We start from the raw sequence: 19,683 nt of genomic DNA, 5'->3' as shown, positions 1-19,683 counted from the left end.
TTGGTTTGCGAAAACACCCACTTTCGGGACCCGTTAGAATATTTCCTTTGTTTTCCTTGCACCTTTAACTAAAAGCGGAACAAGAAGTGACCTAACTAGTCAAGAACAGCAAGAGCTCGGTCTTCCACTTAACCACCACCATACGCCTTGCTATACTATGCCTCATGGATTGAGTTGGACAAATCAACAAAGTAGTAGGCTAAGCAGGTCAAGAATTCCCTAATCGCTTTCATTCCCGAAACCCATGCAAAAAGTAACGTCAAGCAATGTGTATAATCCCAAATTCCTGCAAAATAAAAACAAGAACCTTCCCGACAAGTGAAATGATATCATCGAAAATCAAACTAAAAATAAAAACTAACTAAAAACAAATAACGAATAATCAAATAAACTAAATTAATGACAAACCGTTCCCTGGCAACGGCGCCAAAAACTTGATGTGCACAAAAGTACCCACTAATTTTAATATTTATAACCTAACAAACTTAGACTATCTATGCACTTATAGGCAGTGTACCTAGTCAGATTACAGTATAATTTAGGTAAGTCGGGTGTCGATCACAGGGAACGGTTGATTAATTTAATATATTTGATTATAGGTTACAGGTCACATGAAAATAATAAAGAAATATCAAACTAACAATTAATTAACTACTCTCGATAAACTAATAGGAAAGCAAATCTCTTCAGGTACTTTGGTTTAGACAAATTATACATTTAAAACATAGACAATTGCATACACAAATTCATTTATTCATGTTCACCGATTCCTAAAATGATTAGATTCGCGTTCACTATAACTAATCCTTTAGCAAACAAGTCAATTCAAACAGTGATCAGTTGATTAAACTAACATGCTTCCTAGTGTTCAGTTCGTATCAAGCAAGACTTGTAAATATAGTTAAACAATTTCGGCATTTAATTAACCTCTTGTTGATGGTCATCAAACAAGGCTCACACATTAACTTACTTATTCTCAAATTAATTCTAGTTTCACATTCGTTATTTCTAGTCTTATAATCTCGATGGTCATCAAAAATCATAAGAAACAAGCAAATCAAGCAGATGTTCATACAACTTAATTCACTTAACAATTAACAGAAAATAATCATCATTAACACATGAGGATCTTTTAACAAGCTTGGCAAGATAAATTAAACACAAATAAACTATTTAATATAGCAATTAGTCTAATAATCAAAGCTTCATTCAATCATAAACACAAAGTAAAAGGTTTTTACACCTAAATCAGAAACTAAATACAGAAAAGTACCACAATGGAATGCTAAACATGGTCATGTTAGCAACCCATATGATTACCGACATGTATCCGCTCTCCAACCCTTCCGATCTCTGCTCCCGTTAGCTTAACGGCCTTCCGGCCGCCTTCTAGACCCTCAAAACGGCTTAACAGAAGTTAATTGTCGACTAAATTAGGTTAGAAGTCGAATCCCCCCTCCTGGTTAGCTGAAAATCGACTTTTATAATCTTTGTGGCCGACCTAAGTACGCTGGGCGTACTTAGGATTACGCGGTGCGTACTAAGGATAATCACGCGATTGAACATATCCGAGGCAACCAAGTACACGGCGCGTACTCTTTAATTACGTTGGGCGTACGTCGCTTCTGGTCACTACGCGGTGCGTACTGCCACTTTACGCGGGGCGTAATCCGCTTCTTCAGCATATTTAATTTCTTTTAGCTCCTAAGTCCGGTTTCCGCTTCGGTCTTTTCTTTTGTGCTTTATTGACAACGAATAGCTGCAAAACATAATTCAAAGCATTATGAGTACTTTTTAGTTCTAAAATAGAATAAATAAGGCCAAAATATTAAGATAAAGTGCATAAAAATATATATAAAAATACACATATCAAGGAGAATGAGGTGTTAAGGATAGTGGTGCATAGGTGGAATGAAACGATGGTGATCCACTGGTCGTCGTCGTCTCCCTCTTTCTTACCCAATCCTGAAAACAACCCAAGCAGTCTAGCCGACACCGCCCACCTGCCTCCCTGACGCCAGAGCTCTTCCTCGTTTGTTCTCCGACGAGACAAACCACCACCATACAACATCATCAAACTCCTAGAGCTCCACCTACTTTTGGACACCGATGAAGTGAACAATTTTTGAACTTCTGGTGGGTTCTATACAGATGAAAGAAGAGAGACAAAGGGAAGAGCTAGAGCGGTATCCTCACATTCCAAAAGAAGTGCCTGCTATCTAAGAGCCATTTCATTTTTCTAGAATTATAATTAATAAAAAATAGCGGTGTAAACGAGCTGAGCCAAGCCCGAGCCTGGTTAGGCTCGGCTCGGGCTCGTTTAAGTTATACGAGGCTCGAGCTCGAGCTCGGCTCGATTATAGCTTTCTTGTACTAAGCTTGGCTCGATCTCATAAATAATTATACAAGCTCGGCTTGGGCTCGGGCTCAACTCGTTTTTTGTTCGACGTGCCTAAATAAGCTTAAGTTCGGCTCGAGCTCGTTAAGAAGTTCGTTTATTAATACTATAAATTTCTAATTCCCCAAATATATTTTTATTTTAATATATAAAACTAATAATAAATTATACTCCATCCGTCCCAAATTAATTGTCCACTTTTGATTTTTGGAGTCTTATTTCTTCAATTTTGACCTTAAATATTTTTATTTGTGTTATATATTACTTGATAAAACTTATAACAATGAAAATACATTTAAAATAAAATTCATTCATATATTTTGCATCAAGTATTAGCAATCGAAAACAAAAATATTTAAGGTCAAAGTTGAAGAATAAAGACTTCAAAAGTCAAACGTGGGCAGTTAATTTGGGATGGAGGTATTATTATATAAAAGCTTGTTAGGCTCGCCAGCCTAATCGAGCTTAGTGACATAGGATCGAGTTCGAGTTCGTTTAATAAACGAGCTTAATATTAAGCTCGTTTAATAAACGAGCTTAATATTAAGCTCGTTCTCGGCTCGGACTCGTTTAAAATCGGTTTCGAGTCGAGCTTTTAACAAGCCGATCTCGAGTAGTTCATAAGTAGTTTGGCTCATTTACACCCTAATAGAAAATATAGATGAATTATAAAGAAATTAAAAATAAATGAAAAATAAATAAAAAATGGTAGTATGTCATTTTATATCGGGCAAGGACAAAACGGATAACTTTTAATGATATAAAGAACGTTTCGAGTTAATTTTTGAAAATATGGATTAAACGTATAATTTGATACGTGTACGATGGACAAATCATGTAATTTACTCTAAATAATAGTCATTTACAAGAAACAAAATCAAATCAATGGCATGGCTAGTGTTACAATTAAAAATAGACTTTATTAAATTTAAAAAGATTAACGAAATGGACCGTTTTTCTAATTTACTCAAATCTTTAAAACCAAGCCAACAGCTGGGCCATATCCGGCTGTATTCAAGCTTTCAAAAACAGTTGAAAAATCACATGCATCACTTTACTCTCTATCAACCGATGTACCATTCACAAGAAAACTGCTTCAACCCCTCCTTTTTTCGTATCTAAATTAAGTCCCATCTTTAAACCCACAAATTCATAGTTACGCATCAAAAATGGCGCACAACGATGAACAAGATCGAGAAACCAAAAGATTCCACTACCCACTCGACCCTAATAGCTACCAGATCCTCCAAGAGATAGGGAGAGGATGTAGCGCCATAGTCTATAAAGCCCTATGCACCACCACCTCCACCGTGGTTGCTATCAAATCCATTGACCTCGACCGATCAACCACGGATGATTTCGAAAATATCCGCCGGGAAGCCAAAACAATGTCCCTTCTATCTCATCCAAACGTTCTCAAAGCCCACTGCTCTTTCACAGTCGCCAGTCGTCTGTGGGTGGTGATGCCTTTCATGTCCGCAGGCTCTCTGCAATCCATCATAACCTCTTCTTTCCCTAACGGCATTTCAGAGAATTGTATTTCGATAATCCTTAAAGAAACTCTAATGGGTCTACGTTATCTTCACGATCAAGGCCATCTTCATAGAGACATCAAAGCTGGGAATATTTTAATGGATTCAAATGGATCGATCAAGTTAGCAGATTTCGGTGTTTCAGCGTTTGTTTACGAATCAAGTTCTCGTTGTCTTATGCTTAAAGAAATCACAGGAACGCCTTACTGGATGGCACCTGAAGTTATTCATTCACACAATGGGTATAGCTACAAAGCTGATATATGGTCATTTGGGATCACTGCACTGGAATTAGCACACGGAAGACCTCCACTATCGCACCTTCCATTCTCAGAATCTTTAGCAATGAAGATAACAAAAGGTATACGATTTTCACATTACCAGAAAGAAGAAGAAAAAGTGCTCAAGAACACGAAGTTATCAAAATATTTCAAGGACATGGTGGGATTATGTCTGAATCAAGATCCTTTAAAACGCCCTACAGCAGAGAAACTGTTGAAGCATTATTTCTTCAAAAACAGTAAAGGGTGTGATTTTCTGGTGAAGAATTTGCTGCAGGGATTGCCTTCTGTGGAACGTAGGTTTAAAGAAAGTAAGTTTGAAAGAGTTGGATCAATGAGCAAAGAACAAATGGAAGACGATAACGATGAAGAGGTAGAAGACTTTTTGCTTGGGAATAATGTGAAGAAAATCCGAAGGATTAGTGGGTGGAACTTCAATGTGGAGGCTTGTGAGCTGGATCCTGTGTTTCCAGTTGGGGATACAAGTTACAGATCGAAGAGCTTGGATGAAGGTATGTAAAACACACTCGCTATTTTTTAGTAATGTGTAACATATATATTTCAAAGATGTACGTCAGTTGCAACCTTTTAGCTTTGATTTTGTTTATATAGGCATGCATCCTTTGTTTTTTTTATGTAGGTCAGCATATGAACGCGAATCCTCAAAAAGATGTATTTGCTAAACAAATTACATTTGGAGGAGAAAGTGTGATTTCTGAAACGAGAGGGGAGTTAGATGGAAATAAAGAAAGTTTACCTAATGTTGTGACCAATGATGGTGGTGGCGGTGAGGAGGAGGTTGATATTGTTGGTGGGAGTAGTGGTGTTGATAGAGAAGTTGTCGTGGGGAGTTTGATGTCATTAAAGAGGAGTTTGGACGATCAAAAAGAGAAGGTGGTGTATATGCTTTCGATGGTCGGAGCTGAAGAAACTATATGTAGTGGTGGTGAACATGATAGTAGTGAAGATTCATTAATGCAAATGATAGAGAAGTTAAGACTGGAGTTGGATAATGAAAAGAGAAAGAGATCTAGTTTGGAAATGGAGTTGGAGTTTTTAAAGTTGCACATAACTAGTAACTCTGATGTCTAAGGTTTTATATCTATCTTGAAAAGCCCTTTACGGTTTATATATGGTTATCTATTTATCTCTAAGACATGTAATTTTTAGAGTAAACAGTAAAAAACCGTTAGTAAAAAACTTTTACTATGTTTGTAATATCATAAAATTACTAAGTTTTTGACGCATAATTAAAAAAAAAAAACTTAATATTACATTTATTATTGCTGTGGTTATAATTTTCTTGCAGAATTATCAGTATTAAAATTTGGTTTAAAGCTCAAATTTAATCCCTGTAATTTGCAAAAAAGTAAATCACATGGCTTTTTACTTTATATTCCGTTTTTATCTACTTTATTTATTTTCGTTATATATATATATATACACACACACACAAACACACACACGCTTCTTTATTTATTTTTGATTTTAAATTTATTTTTCAACAATATGTATTTTCGCAGCTACGAAACGTGGAAGGTGCTATGAATCTGACTAAGCTCTTCAGGAAGATCCAATCCATAAGCAACTTTGTCAACCCTAGCAATAACGCGGATCACACATTTCCAATGTGAGACCTTCAGCAATACCTTTGACCCAACTTCCCCATTTTCATGAAGTGAATCACACATTTTCAAGGTGAGACCTTCAGCAACACCATGTCGCCGACCTAAAGCTCCAACTCAAATCAACATCGGTCGACATAGCTCTTCTGCCAACAATGAGCAGTCTGCAATCTCTACCTGATCTGCTAGATCATCTCTATAGTCTGAAGGACCATCTCGGTTCGTCCCATAACCCTGTAACCAACCTCGCCCCAACAGACTGGGGTACGACATCTCCGCCCATACAAGAGCTCAAAAGGCGGAGCACCAATGCTGGAGTGGAAGTTGTTGTTGTAGGAGAACTTTGTTAGAGGCAGGTAGGAGTCTGAACTCCTACCAAAATCAATGACACATGCTCGCAACATATCCTCAAGAGTCTGTATTGTCCGCTCACTCTAGCCATTGGTCTGCGGATGATAAGTTGTGCTGAAATGCAACTGCGTACCCATTTCCTCATGGAACTTCTACCAAAATCGAGAGGTGAACCGAAAATCACGGTCGGAAACAATGGAGGCCAGAACTCCATGGCGAGCAACGATCTCACGAATATATGCATTGACTAACTTCTTGGCCGAAGAACTCCCCCGAGTCGCCTGAAAATGGGCACTCTTTTTCAATCGATCCACGATGACCCAAATAGCATCAAAACCCTTTGTCGTCTTTGGCAGCTTGGTGATGAAGTCCATCGAAATATGTTCCCATTTCCACATGGGAACCTCCTGAGGCTGCAGCTTGCCATGCGGCCTCTAATGTCCGGCCTTGACCATCCTGCAAGTCAAGCACCTCTCCACGTACCAGGCGATCTCCCTCTTCATACACGGCCACCAATAGCTCAATCTCATATCCTGATACATATTGGTGGCCCCCGGATGAATAGAAAAACGATACTTATGAGCCTCCTCCAGTATAATTTTCCTGACCCCACCAGACATAGGAACCCAAACCCGACCACAACGGGTCAACAAACCACGACTGTTCGGAACAAATCTGGTGATTTCACCCCTGATCCTCTCAATCATCCAATTCTCTTCCCGAACACCCTCGGCCTGAGCCTCCCTAATCAATCCCAAGAGTGGAGAATCTAGCGACATCCTCATGCATGACACCCCATTAGAAGGTCCGGTCGACTTGCGTCTCAAGGCATCCGCCACCACATTCACTTTACCCGGATGGTAAAGGATCTCACAGTCATAATCCTTGACTACGTTCAGCCACCTGCGCTGCCTCATGTTCAGGTTTGGCTGATCCATAGTGTGTCTCAAACACTTGTGATCCATTTAGATGGTACAGTGGACCCCATACGTATAATTTCTCCAAATCTTGAGGGCAAAGAATACTGCCCCCAACTCCAGATCATGCATGGGATATCTCGTCTCATGCGGCTTCAGCTCTCGTGAAGCATAAGCTATCACCCGTCCCCTCTGCATGAGGACCGCCCCTAAACCAATGATAGAAGCATCACAGAACACCATGAAATCCTCAATTCCTTTTGGGAAGGTCAAAACTGGGGCCTCACATAATCTTTGTCGAAGGTTCTCGAATGTCATATGCTGCTCAGGGCCCCACCGGAAATCCACCCCCTTCCTCGTCAAACGAGTGAGCGGTAATGCAATCTTGGAGAAATCATGAATGAATCTTCGGTAGTACCGTGCCAATCCCAAGAAACTCCTGATATCCGAACGAGATTTCGGAACCTCCCACTGCATCACCGCCTCGATCTTGGCCGTATCGACCAAAATCTCATCCCGATTAACAAGGTGTCCAAGGAACTGAACCTCTCATAACCAAAACTCGCACTTTGAGAACTTAGCATAAAGTCGTTCTCGCCTCAAAACCCCCAAGAGCTCGCGGAGATGCTCCTCATGCTGCTCTATGGTCTTGGAATATACCAAGATATCATGAATAAACATGATCACCGAGCATTCGAGCATCGACCTACATGCCCGATTCATCAAATCCATGAATACTGCAGGTGCATTGGTGAGCCCAAATGGCATCACCACGAACTCGTAATGCCTATAACGAGACTAAAACGCGATCTTCTCCACGTCCTCCTCCCTCACCCTGACCTGATGATACCCGAGCCTCAGATCTATCTTTGAGAACCAAGACGCACCTTACAATTGATCAAAGAGATCATCAATCTGCCGGAGGGGGTAACGGTTTTTCACCGTTAACTTGTATAGCTCCCGGTAATCTATACACATCCGGTGTGAATCATCCTTCTTCTTGACGATTAAAATTGGCGCTCCTAAGGAGAACTACTTCGTCTGATGAACTGCTTGCCTAGCAGTTCCTGTAACTGAGATGACAACTCCTGCATCTCAGGTGGTGCTAAACGGTACTAGGCCGTGGAAATCGGGGCCGCACCTGGCACGAGGTCAATCCTGAACTCAACCTGCCTCTCTGGAGGGAAATCGGGTAACTCCTCCGGAAATACATCAGCGAACTCCCTGACGACCGGAACATCAGCAACCGATACCTGATTCCCAACCCGCGTATCCACCACTTAAGCCAAATACCCTGAACACCCGTGCTAAATATATTGTCGAGTCCTGGCTGTAGAACAAAACCCTAAACCCATCCTGGTGCCCTCTCCATAAATAACCAGTTCTCCCCCACTTTGGGTTCGAACTACCACGCATTGGCCATCGTAAACGATCATAGCACCGAAAAGGCTCAGCCATTCCATACCCACAATCATGCAGACATCCCCCATGGGGATAGGGATCAAATCGATCAGAAAGGATACTCCAAAGATCTCCATAACACAACGGTGATACACCAAAGAAATAGAAAACCCGTGTTTGTTGGTGATAGAAACTTGCAATTAGCATTACAACTCCCCTAAGGGCATAGCAAACTCCCTACTAAATGACCGAGAAACAAAGGACTGACTCGCACCCGAGTCAAACAACACTAAAGCAGGCACGGAGTTCACTAGGAATGTACCTACCAAAGGTACAAATACATAAGCATAATACAAACATAATCAATAAGATAAGGGATAGAAGCATAGCAGTCACAACATATGGTACTTCTCTGGCCTCCTCGGTAGTAAGCTGGAAAGCGTGACCACAAGCCCTCTAGGGCTCCGCCCTGCCCTGACTTCCATCATTAATCCCCAAAGTAGCCGGGGCTGGAGCCTACGCCGTCCTAGCAGCGAGCGATAGACAGTTGGCATTCACATGGCCAACCTGGTCGCAATGATCATAAATCCTGGAACTTAGTGTTGGCGCATGTTGGCGGTATGGGTGTGTATGGGGCGGTTTGGTTCGGTTATTGGTCAAAACCGAACCATAACCATTATGATTGGTTAATGCATTTTGGTAGCCATTTGGTATGGTTAATATTGGTTATGGTTAATGGTTTTTGTCGGTTAATGGTTTTGGTTAATGGTTAATATTGGTTAACCATAATGTTCAAAATAATATAAATAACGAAAGTATATTGACATAAAAAATGAAAACGGAATACAAAAAAGTCCTCGATGCCAATGTTTGTAACCATGCTTATAGTAATAAAAAAATGTGTACATTTGATACTCAGAGTGAGATAACACATAGTCACATTTAAAATAAAAAGCATTCAATAAAAATATAAAACTTTCAAAAAAATTAACATTAATAATTTCGTATATTGATAATTAATATTAACTTTCAAATAAAGCCAAACATTCATACACATTCAATTCGATTAAATCAAAAACTATAAAATAAAATAGCCAAACATTTATATTATGTATTATCTTGATAAAAAAAAAGGTCCAATCACTCATATACATTCAATGTGATTAAGTCTTAGGATTAACGGTGTGAGAAGCATCAATTTTGGATTATGAGTGTGAAGATTAAACTAATTGTGAATAATGTTTACAAATTGTAGAATTAGCCGATTAGGAATTGCAACATTAATGAATAATCTAACTATTGGCATGATTGGAAGATTGTCTGTGTCTGCATGATCAACCTTTGATGGTTTGATTGTTCGTTCGTCTCCTGATAAGTGAGGATTAATGAATTATATTTTGGAATTTTAATGGGTTTTAAATAAGTTTTAATATATTATTTTATAATTTATATATAATCTATAATTTTTTATATTAAAATATAAAGTTAGCGGTTTGGTTAATAATGGTTCGGTTAACCTATAAAACCATAACCGAACCGTTAGTTATCGGTTAACAAAAATTTGAAACCGAACCAATGGTTTTTAAAATGGTTAGGTTATTATGGTTCGGTTATATCGGTTAATTTGGTTTTGGTTCGGTTTTTCAGTTATTATGCTCACCCCTAGTTGGCGGCAATCCCTTGCCATGTGGCCCGGCCGGCCACAATTGTGGCACCCAAACGATGATTGAAAAGCACCCTCATGACCCTTGTCGCACTTCCTACAAGTGCGGCCCTTCCGGCCCCCAGATCTGACATCAACGGTCTTAAACCGCTTTGGCACAGGCTGTGACTGCATCGGGGCCGGTCTTGACTCCCTCGTTTACAAATCAATCTCAATATCACACTGCCTGGCGGCCTCCTACATCTCCAATAATGAACCATAACACTGAGTAGAAACAAACTGCCTAATATCCGTCTTAACCATGCTCAGGTATCGGGACATCTGAGCCTGCTCAGATGCAGCAAACTCAGGATAGAACATAGCTCTCTCCGTGAACATCTTAGTGATCTCCATCACCGTCACAATACCCTACCTCAAATGCAGATACTCCTGGGCCAACCTCTCTCGCTCCACTAGCGGAACATATTGGGAGCGAAACATCTCTAAAAACTGCTCCCAAGTCACAACAACTCTCTGCTCAGTAGAATAGGAACTGGTAGCGAGCCTCCATCAATCCTTCACTCCGGACTTCAGAAGGTTCAGAGTGCACCTGAACTTCTGGTCATCAGGGCATAAACAAGTAAAGAAACATCCCTCCACATCAGATATCCACCTCATGGCAATGATCGGATCCTGCACCCCATTAAAAGTCGGGGGCTTCGTACTGTCAAAGTCCCGATACTGAAAAACCTGACCCGGTCCAACACCAGCAGCTGCTACGGCTGCGGAGGCTGCAACAACAGCAGTCTCGACAATGGCTACGTATCTGCCATCAAAGAACTCCATCGTCGCGGTCTTAATAGACCTAAACAGTTCCAGTATCTGATCTCGGACAATGGTTGCAACATCGTCATAAAGAATATCCCTAATCCAGGCATCCAACTCATCTGCCCCAATCTGCCTATCAGCTCCTGATCCCGATCCGGATCCAATCTCAACTCGCCTTGTATTCACCATATTGAAAATACACAAGGGAGATATCAGATAATATGCATAACATAACAGGGGAAACAACTCCCAACAATCCCTAGGGGTTGTGACTTCTCTGTTACGCATACGAGTCCTGTGCTTTCAGTAATATGGGCCCATACTACATTCCACACCTACCCGTAGTTGTCCCAGAGGATCATCACAACAACCCTAACAATACTTTTAGCATACTCAAACTCTCAATCCTCACACCCTAGAGGATAACTATATATATATATATATATATATATATATATATATATATATATATATATATATATACATATATATATATATATATATATATATCAAAACTAGCCTGCTAACCCCACACCACTCATCCATGAAACTTCCACCAACCCTGCAACACTTATGTATGCTAGTCATACATAATGTTGGACCCTATATTCGACTATCTATTCCTACCCTAAGCCCTTCATCAAACAAGAAAAAGAAATAAGGCCAAACCAAACATTCTCAGGCTATAAGATCTTAGTTATGTACGACCATGATGCCTACACTAAGCAACTACAATAATGATGTCAATTCCATTATAGAATAACCCTAGGCTATCATACATCATATAATCAACCAATTCTATCATGCAAACATCCTGAAGATCCCGAGCCTATCACTAGCATGATGTTCTAACATATCATAATATCAAATAACAGTAAGATATTTTGGGGTCTAATAACTGGCTCCGACTGATCGTACATATCACATCCTCCTTGATTATTTTGAAAACCATTTGAAAATAATTTTAAAAATCTTTTTCCTTAGTTTGAGACTGGATTGACACGAGTGTTCCTCCAATTCGCTCAAACCAAGACTCTGATACCAACTTGTAACATTTATAAAGTTCTCAAAAATTTTAAACATTTAAAATTTACTCAAAAATCATCATTGTTTACAAATTGTTTTCAAAATAAGTTCAACATCAGAGAAATTCCAAAATCGTGAAATAAAACATAGGAGGTGTACGATCACGCCTTCGCCTTCCCACAATCCTCTGAAGTACCTGAAACATAATCCAAAAATGTAAGCCCAAAGCTTAATGAGTTCCCCCAAAATACCAATACATATCGAACAACACAAATATAATAACAACATGCAATGGGTCCACAACTAACATGCTAGATTACCCCTGAGCCCACAACATAAGTATGGCTTGCCCCTGGGCCCACATCTTATGTCTGGCTTGCTCCCTGGCCCTCAGTACGAGTCTAGCATGCCCTACCCAGCCCTCAGCTCGTATCTGGAATGCTCATGAGCCTCAGCATGAGTCTGGCATGCCCTTCCCGACCCTCAGCTTATATCTGGTATGCTCCATGGTTTGTTGGCTACAGCACGAAATAGTACAACCTCAACCCAACCCACACCGTATGTCGACATATAATAGATAATATCATATTCAGATAATAGGCCGCATCACAGGTAGTCCTAAAGATCTACCAAACTAGCATATCAAAACTACCATGCATATCTACTCCATACTCAGCATACAATATCAAGTTACCAAACCAATGGGTCGGCCTTGGTGCCTTCGACCCGAAAAGTATAGTGATGAAGACTCACATCTCAAGTAGTGCAGAACTAATAAGGTCTGACTCCGAATCTCAGCTCCCGACTCAAATGCCTACAACCACCATGTAACCAATTCCATCAAAATCCCGAATACCCAAAATGTCTTCAAAAGTCAAACTTAGTCAACCATGGTCAATGTCAAAGTCAACGGTCAAGGTCAACATTCCATGTTGACCCAACACGTCGACTGCACCAATAAACACTCCGTGTTTCTATAGCAATCAGATGGTCGGGAAAATCCCAGCCAACACGCCGTGTTGGCTTGTAAACACGCCGTGTTTGCCCGAGCTTAATACATTTAGTTGTTCCTATGATTCCAGGGACTCTAAGACTCGAATCTAAACTCAAATGCTATCAAAAAGGATAAAGTTTCCAACTTTATCCTTTGGGGTACTCCAAGTTTTCAAAAACCCATCCACAAATCTTGAAGATCCAAGGGCTTAACCAATAAGCACAAAATCCTTTAGATATGAAACCCAACCATTCCAGAAGAGATTATAGCATCAAAATCAACCCAAAAGTTGGTGCTTTATCTCCATGCATGTCCAATGCATGTATTGAACCCAAAATGGGTCAAAAAGGGGAAATATGACCTAAACTCAATGTATGGAATCAAAACTTGACTAAAGACCAAATCCAAGCCACTACAAGGTCACATTGGCCTAGAGATTCATAAAGTCGCAAACATTATGAGATCCCCCCATTTCAATATCCAAGAATAAGAAGAAAATGGACAAAAATCAAGATCTAGCTACATAGAGGAATAAAAATAGAATCTTGGACACTTACAAAGGCCCAGAAGAGTGCCAAACTGAAGATGAGAGCTTTGTTTGCTAAATCCTTGCTTCCTTCTTCCAACTTCTTCTTCTTTTGCTCCAAAAACCACACTAGCTCACAAATGAGATGGAAGGATGATTAGGGTTCACAAGGGCCGATATGGGGGGTATGGAGGTTGATAAAATATCATCCCTAAGGGGACTTAAGGGGATTATATAGGATGCTAAACCCTAAAATTTAGGGTTTCACATCCACCCGCCAACACGCCGAGTTTCCCCTCACTAACACACTGTGTTGGTCCATAAAAATATGCGGCCCAAATGTCCTTCAACACGCCATGGTGAGGCTTCCACCATGCCATGTTCCAAAGGAAAAACGTTCTTAAAGGAATAAATCTCAAACCAGGGAGTCGGGATGTTACATTAAAATTCCTACACAATTACTAGGAAAGGAATTAAAGAGAATAACATGAAAAAATAAATGAAAGAATGTACATTGCCTTAATTAATAGAAATGAAAAGTACACTCCCTAAAATACTCAATAGTATTCTACAAGTGTAAGAAAGAACCCAAGATAAATACTATGTTTACAATGATGATTAATAAATAATGAAAGAATTTCCGAGGATAAATCTTAAACATGCGAAAGTACACTTCTACTTATGAAAATTGATTATAAGATGAAGTGTTATCAAATAAACACATTCCTAGCGATATGGTAATATGATAAAGAGGAGATAAATGTAAAGAAAAATTATTTAGTATGAAATACTACGAAGTATTTTAGAAGTGTTATGAAGAAATAAAAGTAAATGCAAATAAAGAATGATGATGCTCAAAGGCAATGACAATTATCAAGGGAAAATTCTAAATTTGTGAAAGTATATTTATACTAACTTGGTAAGGTACAATACTTTGATGGAAAAGAGATTATGTAAGCCTTACTAACAAGTTTCAATGTGTAATTACAAATGGAAATAGTAAAGGAAGCATAATGAGTATGGAAAACTTCATAATTATAGCTAAAAGGGATCAAACTATAATGTGAAGTTCGATATGACTTGAAATGCCTACTACAAAAAAATATACAAATAAGAATGCATTGGACACAATTCTCAAGGCATGGTAATTTGAAACCACTAAAAGTTCAAAAGTTGGTTAAGGTAATTATATGACATTTTGAAGCACAAACTTCATAAATAGATCAAAGATGCAAATGTTAGAATTCAAAAGTCTTTAACAGTTGTTTATATGGACCTTTCAAGCTAATGTATATTTGGTTCTTTGTTAGAGCAAAACCTTGATTCATAGGGTACTAAGTGTTGATTACTGTTAACTTTATTGACAAATACTTCGACTTATGATTTTGTCTTACCCAAATTTATCTAGAAGATGGAAATTTTAACTATGGATATTATATGTAATTTAGTTATGACTAAAGGATTTTTCACTCATCAAGTGATGTGAATATAAAAGGAAAGACTGTTGCGAGAATCATGAATAATGATTGGAATGCATATACAATAGTAATGAAGAATAAAGAGATGAATCCCTACTCATTTGTGGTGCAAAGTTAAGCTTAAGACATGAAATGGCAAGAAGTAAAGTGTGATGACACTTAGTATGGCATGGATTAAGTTTTTATGGATAAGAATTAATATTCTTATACTATGAAATCCTTTATACGCCATGAATAAAGTTACGTGTGAAAGTGTCAACAAGTCTTAAGGGATATAATAATAGGAATTATAAGAGGTGTGGAACAAGAAAATGTACCTAGAGTATATGTATGAAATAACATTATGATATAAAGTAATTAAATGAAAAGGTAGAATTTAAAAATTCATTGGATATGAACAAGGACATAGAACCCTATGGATTATGGGAAATGATATGTTTGTCGTTTGAGGAAGAGTGATAAATAACTTAACGACTTCAAGGTTACAATGTGTAATGACATGATGATGATAAATATTGGCGACCAAATAAAACGATCATGGTTTATGAAAATTATTATGGTTTAAAGATCCATGTGGAAAATGATGGAAATTATCAAAAAATGATGATGAAATAGCTAAGTGATGAAATCATTTAAGGAAGGTAAGTGACATTTAAAGTGAGGTGGATTGTTTTTTGTGAAAGAACTGATGGTAAAAATCAAGTGAGACAAAAAGATGAAAAAGAAAGAAAGACTCATGAAAACAATGTGTACTGATTACAAGGATTGGAAACTGAGGTCCGGTTTGATAATTGTCCACTAAGAAAGTGCTGACTGGGAAATGTGTGTATGGATAATAAATTGTTACTAAGTAGGAAACGATGTTGTTTGATTATACATCTGACTGAATTTGCCGACCGGTGAAAAATGTCCATTTTACCGTGATGTTGTCAGTGATGGTTAAAGTTCCTGAATAATTATAAAAACATACAAATTGTCATACAAAATATAAATTACACACAAATCATTTTAAAATCCAAATAAAAATTGTCATACAAACCTATTTAAATCATCACAAACTTATAAGTTCATAATACTTTTTCTTTATATGATTTTTCATTCTATGTTTTATAAAAATAATATCCAATTATTACATCATAGGTCAAAGTACCACCATAGGAGTTAGGTTGTCGAAGGGTAACACTGGAAATGATACCATTTGCTGATAAAATGCATATTGCACAGCTTCATGTTGAGAAAATGATATAACCTTCATTGTTACATCCTAATTTAAACCCAAAAGTAAAGAAAATTTTTTGAACGCCAATAATCAAGAATTATTCAAGAACATAATTTTTCACAAAACCCATAAGGGTAAAATAGTCAATTTATCTCTCCCATGTTAACATTGATGATATGAGGACTAAAGTTAACACCAATCGCACTTGAAACTGAATCACCTAAGCAAAAAACAATAAGCAATGTTAGAAAAATTGAAAATCTTTATAAACTACACATTATATTACTTCAAGAAAATAAAAAATAAAAACTCGATAAATTACTATATATTATATCATTTTCAGAATAAAAAGGTAGAACAAATCAATTTATCAAAATGTAGAACAAATCAATTGAAACTCAAAAAGAGCAAACTCACCATTCACAAAACATGAAAGCTTTACCTGATGAGAAGAGGCAGAAGGTGTCGATCATCATGGACGGTCGTTGTTGGTTGTGGGAGAAGAAGTGTGTCTATGGCGGCGCTGAAAGAGGAGCTGTAGGGAAAGGGCACAATTGGAAGACGCCTCTCCCATTCTCAGTCAACCAATTTTCATCTTCTTACTGAGTCAGATTCGACATTTCGAGTTAGTCACATAAAAATGATTTACCAAACAACTTTAGCTGACAGAGTTATCCAAAAATGTCTAACCTGACTCGGTCAGAAGAATATCAAACACAGTCCAAGTCAAACTACAAAGTAGAATACTACTTTCGGTAATGGGTTGAAAACTCCAAAATTGTGAGAAATGGCACAATCCAATCATTGGAAATCAGTCATGATAAAAAATATACTTTGGCATAAGGTGACTATGGAACAAAAAAAGTATGACTGGATCACGTGTTGACTTTTGAAAAGCAAATGTTAATATGATAAGTGAAGTTTGGAAAACTTCAAGGCTTTTGATTCAAATATCATAATGATTATGAGATAGACAAAGGAAATGTGAGAATGGAAAATTTTGAGAAAAAATCTCTTTAAGGATAGATATTGAAAGTTCAAACCCAAGTATGGATCGTTTAGTAACGAAATCATTCTTGTTTAGATGATTCCAATGAAAACATCTTGTTAAGGTGTAGGTATTTGTAACATCCCAACTTTTTTTATTAGAAATACCAAACATTTACTCGATCAAGTATATAAAAGTTTTGATAGAGATGTTAGGAAAAAAATGGAATTTAATACCCCAAAATTTATTGAACAGAATTTAATTAAACATGAATTAAATTGTTTATTCGAATGAGATATATTTGCAAATTAGGTGATAAAAAGGAAAAAGAAGTTTTAGGCATTTTGTGAGATTTTCGGATTTAACAATAATAGACAAACGAATATTTGCTTATTATTAGTTTAAGTCTTTTTAGAAAGAAATAAATGTTACAGGACTTAAATGTAAATATAGGTTACATGATGGGTCAAAGATGAAACATGAGTCACTTGGTTTGTTTTTCTTGTGGGTATCGACCATATAGCATAAAGAAAAGAATCTCTCCTCTAATAAAAGTCTCCTAAGGTGCACATGGCATTCTTCTAAACAACCAAAGTCCACGTGTCATTTTCTACATTTTTCTCAGAAATTTGTTTCCGCCCAAATCATCCCTATAAATTAGACAAAAAATCAGAAAGTCAAAATCAGAAAATCAAAAGTTAATATTTGTTTCAAAAAAAATCTGTCTCCATATTAAACGAAAAATCTGTTTCCATATTAAACGAAAAATTCAAACTAAAATATAAGCACCTTGCTAGAAAATCGGCAATGTAAATCGGGAATGGTTTTTTAAAAATAATTGTGTTTCCCTAAAAACAAAAATCTATGTTTCTTATAAAACTTTTACCTCTCATACCTTCTTTGACGAATCCACATATTCTCCTACTAATAACAATTATTTTTCCATATTATATCTGCATTAAAAATCATAAAAATCATACATTATCATCATCATATCGCATAAAATCAGGAATGGTTTTTTATAAAGTTTATCTGTTTCCGAAAATATCTGCATGATTATAGTAATTAAAAATCATTTAAACAAATTACAATATTCAATCACAATATTGACTTCGGTTGTTTTATTCCACCTATAAATACAGAACCCTAAATTCTTTTCAACCATTTGCATTTTCTCATTTACTTCGTATCTGAACTCTAAAACACTGCAGAGAAGGTAAAGCATCCCGAAACAACTATGCTGAATTTTTTTTGTTTATCATTCATTCGTATTCTTATTGTAATTTTGATTACATCTATATTCCTCTCCTTCTGTTATTTTCTATATATGTTATCTTATACACAAGCTATTCAATTTTTTTCCTACGTACAAACAAAATGAAGAAATCAATACAGATGTCCTTCTTATAATAAAAACATATAGGAATATGTGTGTTCTGTTAGTAAGGAATTTAAATTTATATATATTTTTCATCAGATTTATATAATCTTGTGTTTTTTCAGTTAAATGGTTCAAATGCAATCTGAATTTGAATCATAATAATACCAACATATTGGAATATTTTTGTTAACTTATTCAGGGCTTTGAATTTACATATATTTTTCACTAAATTTATATAATTTTGTGTTTTTTCAGTTAAATGGCTACTCCCAATGTCACTTTCATTGCTGATGTAGATGTGTTGAGGGACGATTTGACTCTAAAAGTTCGTGTCATCAACTTGTGGAAACATATGTCATTCTACAACAAAGATGAAATTTTCTGTTGAATTAATATTACTTGATGAACAAGTATGTTACACTCTACATATTAATTATTTCTTACAAATACACATTTAAGTACAATTACTTATATAGTTGATCATATATTACTTTTTTATAGGGGAGCAAGATCCAAGCTACTGTTTGGAAAAAGTTTCTATATCGATTCAAAAATATATTAAAGGATGGGTCGACTTTTTACATCACGAGTCCAAGTTTTGCATCACAAAAGTCCGGTTGTTTCAAAATAACTCCTCAAGATCAAAAACTAACCTTTGTCCAAAATACTGTTCTCAAAGAATGTGCAGAATTTTCTAGATCTACATTTGGATTTTCATTTGTTGACTATCAAACTGTTTTGTCGTTGCTACATCCTGAAGACATATTTGTTGGTTAGTTAATATTTATTATTTTAATTATAAACTAAATATTTAATTGGTTTTAGCTATGTTTATCTGCTATATATTATATATTATATCTTTAAATTTCAAAGGGCTCTTCAAATGTTTTTTTTACAGATGTTATTGGATTGGTAGTTGCTATTACTGAGATGATGAGGGATGATCCTGAAAAGTCTAAACACAGACTAACCATTCACATCCAAGATGCAAAGTTTGTTGTTCATTTCTTTATATTTGTATTATATTTTATATTAAAATATGACTTTTAAAAAACAATTGTTCAATAGTCAGTGCTTTGCAACTCCGTGTAAATCT

At 36.8% G+C, this 19,683-nt stretch overlaps 1 protein-coding gene across 2 annotated transcripts; it reads left to right on the top strand.

The window, feature by feature from the left end:
* The first annotated feature begins 3,511 nt into the window (after window positions 1–3,511).
* Window positions 3,512–9,419, top strand: LOC111897223 (serine/threonine-protein kinase BLUS1). Of its 2 annotated transcripts, XM_023893183.3 has the most exons (3): window positions 3,512–4,723; window positions 4,852–5,304; window positions 5,735–9,419. In XM_023893183.3, exons 1-2 carry the CDS (start codon window positions 3,568–3,570, stop codon window positions 5,301–5,303), a joined length of 1,608 nt encoding a protein of 535 aa, XP_023748951.1. In that variant the 5' UTR covers window positions 3,512–3,567; the 3' UTR covers window position 5,304; window positions 5,735–9,419. The 2 variants fall into 2 exon arrangements, with proteins under 2 accessions (XP_023748951.1, XP_023748950.1); XM_023893182.3 differs by lacking the exon at window positions 5,735–9,419 and having other exon boundaries at window positions 4,852–5,491.
* The last annotated feature ends 10,264 nt before the right edge of the window (window positions 9,420–19,683 follow it).

This window comes from Lactuca sativa, chromosome 5, assembly GCF_002870075.4.
Source record: "Lactuca sativa cultivar Salinas chromosome 5, Lsat_Salinas_v11, whole genome shotgun sequence".
NCBI classification, from domain to species: domain Eukaryota; kingdom Viridiplantae; phylum Streptophyta; class Magnoliopsida; order Asterales; family Asteraceae; genus Lactuca; species Lactuca sativa.
The sequence above is the reverse complement of the archived record's forward strand: the minus strand, read 5'-3'. Positions and strand labels throughout refer to the sequence as shown.

Excerpts from the sequence above, each read along its gene's own strand:
- LOC111897223 (XM_023893183.3), top strand. The coding sequence starts at position 3,568 with ATGGCGCACAACGATGAACAAGATCGAGAAACCAAAAGATTCCACTAC. Across the intron at positions 4,724-4,851 it reads ATCGAAGAGCTTGGATGAAG|GTCAGCATATGAACGCGAAT; the intron begins GTATGTAAAACA and ends TTTTTTATGTAG.